The sequence below is a fragment of the Amblyomma americanum genome, chromosome 1 (genome assembly GCF_052857255.1).
Source record: "Amblyomma americanum isolate KBUSLIRL-KWMA chromosome 1, ASM5285725v1, whole genome shotgun sequence".
NCBI classification, from domain to species: domain Eukaryota; kingdom Metazoa; phylum Arthropoda; class Arachnida; order Ixodida; family Ixodidae; genus Amblyomma; species Amblyomma americanum.
The window spans coordinates 479,276,796-479,285,066 of NC_135497.1; the positions used below are offsets into that span (position 1 = coordinate 479,276,796).

The 8,271-nt window shown below is 46.5% G+C and overlaps 1 protein-coding gene across 1 annotated transcript; it reads left to right on the forward strand.

The window, feature by feature from the left end:
- The first annotated feature begins 3,081 nt into the window (after positions 1–3,081).
- On the forward strand, positions 3,082–7,738 carry LOC144105006 (uncharacterized). Its single transcript, XM_077638231.1, has 2 exons — positions 3,082–3,390; positions 6,615–7,738. Exons 1-2 carry the CDS (start codon positions 3,103–3,105, stop codon positions 6,750–6,752), a joined length of 426 nt encoding a protein of 141 aa, XP_077494357.1. The 5' UTR covers positions 3,082–3,102; the 3' UTR covers positions 6,753–7,738.
- The last annotated feature ends 533 nt before the right edge of the window (positions 7,739–8,271 follow it).

An 8,271-nucleotide genomic window follows, 5' to 3' on the forward strand; every position in this document is an offset into this window, starting at 1 on the left:
TCTGTTGAATTGTAATCTCTCTCGATTGTTTGTTTGCACCAGTTGCATTGTATTTGTAAATCACTCCGTATGTGCTCGTACGAATGATTGAGAAATGCTCTGTATCGTCTCTTCGCTGTATAAACTTTACTTTGTTTTGTGAACCACTGGCTCCGACCCATTCTCTGGCTTGCGACCGGCGAGAGCTGGGCACCAAACGACCAACCCCTTGTGATTTGGTGGCTGGTCTCCAGCTGAGCTTGCCAGGCTGAGTCGAGGACATCTCCTTTGTGACCGAGACCGTTACCCCCACACGCTCTAAGGGTGTCTGGGAGCGCACGCAAAAGTGCGCGACGTGGTGACAACAGTGCACTGAACTAACAACTTTAATACCTAAAGAGGGCAATCCGCACGTTTTTATACAGTTACCCATCGCAAGATTATCCAGTTATTGCAGCGCGCACGCATAATCCAGAGGAAAAAAATGGCCAGGCTTAGCTTGGTTAAGCCAAGAATGCGCTGCATATCTCGATGGAGTTCCGTGCTGCTCCGTTGACTCGATAGGCTATTGACTCGATCGCCATTGAAACTGCCCGTGTAGCAGCGCTCGATCGCCTTTGAGTCGATAGACTATCAGTTCGAGGGCCCTCGAAATGCCCGTGTGACAGGGTATAAGACTGTCCCGGCGAAGGAGCGCAGCTCTTTTATACATATGCCGTGACGGATGGATGGATGGATGGATGGATGGATACGGCTGAACCCTTTACATCGGGCGGTGGCTCAAGCCACCTAGCCATGTCTTGTGAAATTTTACTCCTGTCTTGCTTTTAGCCACCAATCAGATAACCTTCGCTTGGTTACTTCTAACCTCTTAAAATCCACTTTCCCTTCACTATCCCTAAACCCCAATGCCTTGGGTAAGTCAGCCCCGTTGCCTTCCACTGTAGGGTGAAGCCCTTTACAGAAAAGTATCAAGTGTTCAGCCGTTTCCTCCTCCTCTCCGCACGCAATGCACAAAGTGTCTATCTCCTGGTACCTGACTCTATACTTCTTAGTCCGCAAAACTCCAGTCCTGTCCTCAAACAACAAAGAACTTCCCCTACAATTATCATAGATATTTTCTTTGACAATTTCCTGTTTAAAGGTCCGGTATGTTTCTAGTGCCGATTTCGTCAGCATCCCTGTTTTCCACAAAGCTCTCTCTGTTCCTTTAACCTTTTTCTTAACCGATAATTGCTGATTTGCCCCCTTACTGCTGTCCAGATATTTGCTTGTCAATTTTCTAGTTCGCTTTCTCCATTTCGTGTCAACATTCTTTATATACAGGTATCTGAAAACTTTCCTAGCCCACCGCTTTTCCTCCATCCTTCTCAATCGTTCTTCAAATGCTATCTTACTGCTAGCCTCTCTGCTCTCGAAAGACGCCCATCCCATATCACCCTGTACCCCCTGATTTGGTGTATTGTCATGTGCTCCCAAAGCTAACCTCCCTACTCCCCGTTGCCTAATTTCCAGCCTTGCTTGAACATCTGGCCTCATACACAGGACCGCATTCCCGAAGGTCAGGCTAGGGACCATCACCCCTTTCCAGATCCCTCTTACCACCTCATACCTATTGTAATTCCACAGTGCCCTATTTTTCATGACAGCTGCATTCCTACTAGCTTTATTCATTACATATTTTTCATGCTCTGTCAGATACTCAACACTGTTATTTATCCACACCCCAAGATACTTGTACTCATTCACTACCTTTAGCACGAACTCCTGTATTCTATGCTCGCCGCCCTCTTCATTAAATGTCATGACTGCAGATTTTTCCTTACTATACTTGAAGCCTAATCTATCTCCCTCTGTACTGCATATGTCTAACAACTTCTGCAGGTCTTCCTTGTTGTCAGCCATTATCACTATATCGTCCGCATATATTAGTCCCGGTAATGTCTGTTTAATCAATTCCCCTTGCTTGGAAAAAGATAGGTTGAAACCTAGTCCGCTCCCCTCTAGCTTGGCCTCCAAACCTTGCAGGTACAACATGAACAACAAAGGGGACAGAGGACATCCTTGTCTAAGCCCCCGCTGTATCTCTACAGGCCCTGATACATTTTTTTCCCATTTTATGAGCACTCTGTTACCTCTATATATATCTTTTAAAAGATTAATTACTCCATTTTCCACATCCAATGTGCCCAATATGTCCCACAAATGCTCCTGAGTAACGTTGTCATAGGCTCCCCTAATATCCAGAAATGCTAGCAATAAGGGCCTATGTTCCTTTTCCGCAATTTCTATACACTGTGTCAATGAAAATAGATTGTCCTCCAACCTCCTTTGTTTCCGGAACCCATTCTGTAGTTCCCCTAGCACCCCCTCGTTCTCCACCCAAGCATGCAGTCTATCCTTTATAATTTGCATCACCACCCTGTAAACCACAGACGTCACTGTTATGGGGCGATAGTTACTTACGTCTGCTTTGTCCCCCTTTCCCTTATATATCATGTTCATTCTACTTAATCGCCATTCATCGGGGACTTTCTCATCCACTATCATTTTGTTCACTACCTGTATTAATGTTTGCTTGGATTTTGGTCCTAACTTCTTTATCAACATAATCGGGATACCATCTGGTCCTGTTGATGTGCCACAAGGAACCTTCTTCTCTGCCCATTCCCACTCTCCTTGCTCAAGTGAAGCTATTGCTGTAACCGGTGTAAGCGCCCCTAGCGGGAGGAGCGGGAGTTAGGAGGTGGCTGCGGCCGCTCGCGACCGCGCTAGTTGGGGCCCAGCTTTTCCTCCGGCTGTCGTGACGTCACGTCACGTGGTTTGGTGGCTGCCCGGCCGCGCCCAAGGGCTCAACTGAGTGATTGCAATATGCAACGCATAAAAATAAACAAAACAGAAAAAACGCTCAAGCGCATTTTTATAGCCTACTCTACACAGAGGCAGTTTCAAGGAATGCGAAAGCTAGCCCAGCGTCCTGTAGTTTAAAACCGATAACGAAGGGATCGCGGTAATCGCGGCGATGTGAAATGGAGAGAGATAGCAAGTGAAGTGGCACACATTAGCAGCCTAGGACGGCATTTCGCTCAGCGTCGAGTGGCAGCGAGCGTAAGGCGTTGATCGATGGCAGCGGCTTGTACGCGTTACACACTCGTCGGTTTTTCGGCGGCCCTGGACTGGAGGCCAATACGTTTCGTTTCGTTAGCTCCTCCTAGCACAATATGCGGGGCCTGCGGACTGCTACGCCCTGTGGCCGCCCGTTTTCCCTGCCAGCACGTCCTGTGCGAGTCTTGTTACGAGCTGTCCGCCCAGGGCGACCATGCACGCGTCTGTCCCCTGGACCGCCTGCAGTGTCTAGACGAGGACGTCGGCTTTCAAGAGATGGCTGCCGACGAACTGCTGAAAACTAAGGTAAGCGTGGACGAACTTTTAAAAATTTATCTCAAGCGTGGCTTTGAAAGCATGGTGAAACATGGTAGGCGGGTCTCCTGGAGTTTTGTAGTGCATACTGATGATTAATGTCTCAGAAATAGCTATTTCCATTCCTACGTGTCTTGAGCAATACAGGAAGCATAAGTAGTAAGTCACCCCACATCATTCCTTAAATTCCCTAAATTCTTAAATTCGAACTGTTCGCCTGTGACATGGAAGAGCCCTTTTGTTTCGGTTTCGCTCAGAGCGTAGAGAAATAGACCGACCGCCTTTTATCAATTTTAGTTGCACGTAAGGAGAACGCTTGCGTATACAACTACAACTGCATTGCGAGCTCGATGAACAGTGCAGCGAGGACTCATTTAATTTGGCATGAAGCAAAGTCCCTCAAGTGGAGAGCACACGATGGCGCATGTAGTCACAATATGGCAAAGTAGCTTTGCTTCTAAGCTAAGTGTAACCTAGGTTTCATGAAAGTAGCTAACTAGAGGCTTGAAACGAATTGCGTGGCTTTAATAGCCCCATGGCCTAGCCAGCAGTGCTTTTCTTTTGCAGAAACGTAGTTGGGTATCCGCCGGTGATACAAACAGTACAAGCATCACCTGGTTTGGTGCTCGACTTAATCAGGGTGAAATTCTTAGGAAATGGGTCTTTGACCCCACCTTGAGCAAACAAAAAAGATACCTTGTGCCATGGCGTTCTTTGCCCGCAGATGCGTTTGCTCCGAAATAAACAAACGTATTTATTTACAAAAGACCAGTCAGCTAACTTTAAATTTTTTTGTGTCCGGAATGCGTCAGTGCGGAATCTGTAAATCGTCCTTAAAAACTGCGGGCTGAAATGTTTTCATGACGCTACCTTTTAAAAATTGAAAATCAAAGAGCTAGAATGCTAAAGCTCAAATTTAGTCTCTTCTGGACAGTTTACTTCGCTTTTTTGGCGTTTAATTCAGCTCAATTAAGAGAACCTGCGAAATACACAAAGCTGCCACTTGACAGCGGCGCTACATGAAGGTTCCTAAAAAATGTCAGGACACTTAGGGGTGTGACACGATAGCGTAATGGGTTAATACCCAAATTTGCAGAACAGATCATTCTCTACTTCAGTCATATATCCCCGGCAGTTCTCACACCACTCCTGCGCAAGCTGTTAGATGACACAAATACTGCCTTAAAGGAAAGGATGCAAGTGTGCAATTCACTAAAGTCTACTAAAGACGAGGGGTAACCAAGTAGCACTGCTTGTACCGTTAGTGCACTGCACGCCAGCTAACAGGGCTGTGGAGGCATTCTATCTGTTTCTGAAGAGTAGTGCTTCCTTTCAAATCCCTCTGACTGTGCATTGCCGATAGTTGTCCTCTCCCTTGCCCATTTATGTTCTTTTTGTCCCCTGAAAGGACAACTGAGGAGAATGTGAAGTTTGCGTGCATCGACCGACTACAGCATTTTAGCTACAAAGGCACCTTCCTTATATAACGTGCCTGTAGACTTACTATGTACTATCATGTTCAATATGACTTGCAACACACGAGCGTATGGTCGCAGCGCTTTTCAGGTGCACGGGGGTGCTAACAAGCGGTGTGCTTAAAAACAAAGTGGAAAGTATTCTATTGTTCCACCAGTCAGCTGCATCCCCCGCGCCGTCTGCTCTACACAATCTGAGATCAACTGCGACATGCGCCTTGCATTGTCACACAAATATCGCCGCGTTGACCTTGGCGATGCGATAACGCTATGCTTCTTTAAAGACCAGAAGGCATAGGGGAGAAGGGTCACACTGGAACAGCAAAATCATTTCCTTTTCGTTTTCAAGCGCGCCGCTTGCCGGCCCCACGTATTTAAATAAAATTTTGGGCTTTGTGGTGTATCTACTAGGGCACACTATGTAGTATTTTTATCGCCTAAATTATCACCGAAAGGTGCTGATCAGCAGAATGCGACTTGAATAATACATGCTTGAAGTTCATGTCAAACGATGCAGCAGCAAAGGATTCCACTCTGCGCGAAGAAATAAGGATTTTGCTTCCTCCCGAACATCGAATGGCAAATAATGGCGTTGATGAATCTTATTATGTGTGTTATTAAAACATATATCACCGTGAACGCTTGCACATAATTCACCATGCGTCGACTGTGCACCTGGCCTTCGAGCGAAAGACAAATTTTAGTGGAAATTGAGCTTTAAAAACTATAAATTGGGGGCGGGCTATAACCCAGAAATTACTGTACGACTGTGCTGCACGCCCTCATACGTAATTCTTACAATGAAACCTGCACATTGCACCATCTGCGACAGACACTGCTGGCGTCCATGTAGTTGTAATTCGTCGTAGTGAAAAACTTCCGTGCACGGCAGCTGTGTCCTAGTTGCTTGAGCATCCGCCTCGCATGCGGGAGGTGCGGAGTACGGTTCCCAGTGCCGCCGGGTATCCAGCGGTGATAGAATCGATAGAAGCTTTCGCCTTGTCTGGTGCTCGGCATCTTTAGGGTTAAATGCTTGGGAAATGGGTCTTTGACCCTACCTTGAGTACTAGAAACAACATTGTACCATAGCTCTCTTTGGCCACAGATGCCCTTGCGAGATAAAAAAAAATTCCATGTGCGCGTGTAGCCCGGAAATAATTCAATTATACGGAAGTCCTTCTAATGGCATTCTTGATAACGCAACACAAGATGAACAATGGCGAGAGGGAGAGCTTCAGTCTGTAGGCTATCAGGATGAGGTCGCCCATCCACCGTTCTTCCTTTTGTTTTGTTTTAGGAACGCCATCTGACGCCATTTTCCACAAAGGCCATATCTGAGAGAACAAACTCCCCAGAGGTTGCCATTTGTGGTGACGTGTCGGACAACATTGAAAGGGGTCTCTTATCACGAAGACGATGTGACACTTAATTTTGGGAGGTGTGACCGAGTCTGGAATTTCGTTGGGAAATGATCTATTTAGAGTAATTTCTCTGCACGAATATTTGGCATATACGTTGTGTTGTGCTCTGATTTTATGATGATTAATCGCCAATAGTAGAAAATGTGCGAATAGGTCTGTATCCCTTCAACCTGCGGGATACATTTTTAACAAGTGAAGCGTTGATTAGGTTTACGTTGTAATCGAACACATAGCCCATAAGACAACCAGTACTCACATTATATCACCTGTGCTATGCTTACATCGCTTTATGCAATGTAGTATTTTCATTTCTGTGCAGGTCAGATGCTGGAACGAGCAAGCTGGCTGCGACGCCGTCATGCCTGCTTCCATTTCCACAATGAATGTGGCTATCACTCGACCTCATGTTCCAAATGCTCGGCATCTGTTCTCTGCGCCGACATCTACCCACACCTAATCAGCGATTGCAGCGGCTTAGTCCTGTCCGCATCACTTTCAAACCAACGAGGGTCGGACAACAGGGGTGAGACGGTGGGGTCAGAAGCCTTGATGAAATTGCTCGACCAACGCATGGCTGATATCAAAGCTGGACTGGAGCAAATTCTCAACGACCACGTGGTTCAGAACCAAACACTCAGTGAAGTCCAAAGCTGCGTAAAAGCACTCAATGAAGGACCCTGGACAGCGTTCGCCGAAACATCACAGAGGCGCGAAAGTTTCATAAGAAGTGTAGCGGACCCCGTCGGTACTGTTCAAATGGAGGTAGGCGAGTCCTCAAACCAACCAAGAAGAGAGCTCAAGGAAGTTTCTGGGAGGATGCACAAACTACAGCAAACATTCAGACTTGAATTGCAATCAGCCATGGGCCGAATTCGTGGAGACGTAGCGCAAAACGCTGCGAAAATCATGATGACGCACTCTGAATTTATAAAAACCAGTCAGGCTGTACTGTCCTGCCTCGAGACAGTGATAGCACAAACGTCGCTTGAAAGGGCTCTTTACCGATTCCCTCTGGAAGGAATAGGGCGTCTGTTGGACATTTCTGCAAAATGCGGGTCATCCCAATTTTTCGCCAAAGGCGTTTACCTGAGAGGCTACTGTATGTCACCTGGAGTTTGCCTCCAGGGACATGGGGAAACGGTGTCGCTGCATCCTTGGATCGTTGTGCACAGGGGCGAACACGACGAATCTCTCGAATGGCCTATGCGAATGGCTGTAAAATTCAGTGCCATACACCCTGACACGGGACTAGAGCGGACGGATAGCTTGATACACCCTGCCAGCGAAATTGTTTCAATAGGGGAGAAAGAGCCCCAGTTACGCCGGTTACCGCAATCTTTCGTCTTCAGCGAGCTTCAGCGGGACGGGTTCGTGAAAGAAGACCGCCTTCTTCTGAAGTATGAGCTGCTTTCGCGAAGACGACCGAGCTAAACACTCCTTTCCTTTCTTGGTTATTTTGTGATGGTGAACCCTGCCGAGGCTTTGTATGAAATTCCTCTTGACATGCATGAAATATACTTTGTGCAAGAAGCACTTCAACTTTATTTGCCGGGCTGAAATTTTTATTCATGTTTTATTTCTTTATAAAGGTATTCATTGAAATATGTTTTAGTAAATAAAACAAGCGATGCTTACATAAAGCTGACGCCGTTTTTCTGCGCGCGAATGATGCATTCGTGCCCTCCAATGGGATTTCATTTCAGTTCTACTTCACGTTTTATGTCATGCTGCTCAGAGCTCATTGTTTAAAGAGGCTAATTCATTACACTCATTCCAGCTTAATTCAATTCAAACATTGCTGCGAGAGGTGGCTATCGAAGAAACCGTTTCAAAATGGTGTGAAGCTTCTTACGAGAAAATGCAGTGACATTACAGCCAACAGCGAAACGAAGACTCAGCACTGGGCGGGGCATCACTCGACCAAAGGCTGCTTCGTTTTTTTTTTTTCAATGACAGCCAGACAAGCACATCCGATC

Bases quoted from the DNA above. Each gene is read 5' to 3' on its own strand.
- LOC144105006 (XM_077638231.1), top strand. From the start codon at position 3,103: ATGGCAGCGGCTTGTACGCGTTACACACTCGTCGGTTTTTCGGCGGCC. The intron at 3,391-6,614 runs GTAAGCGTGGAC...ATTTCTGTGCAG, and splicing joins ACGAACTGCTGAAAACTAAG to GTCAGATGCTGGAACGAGCA.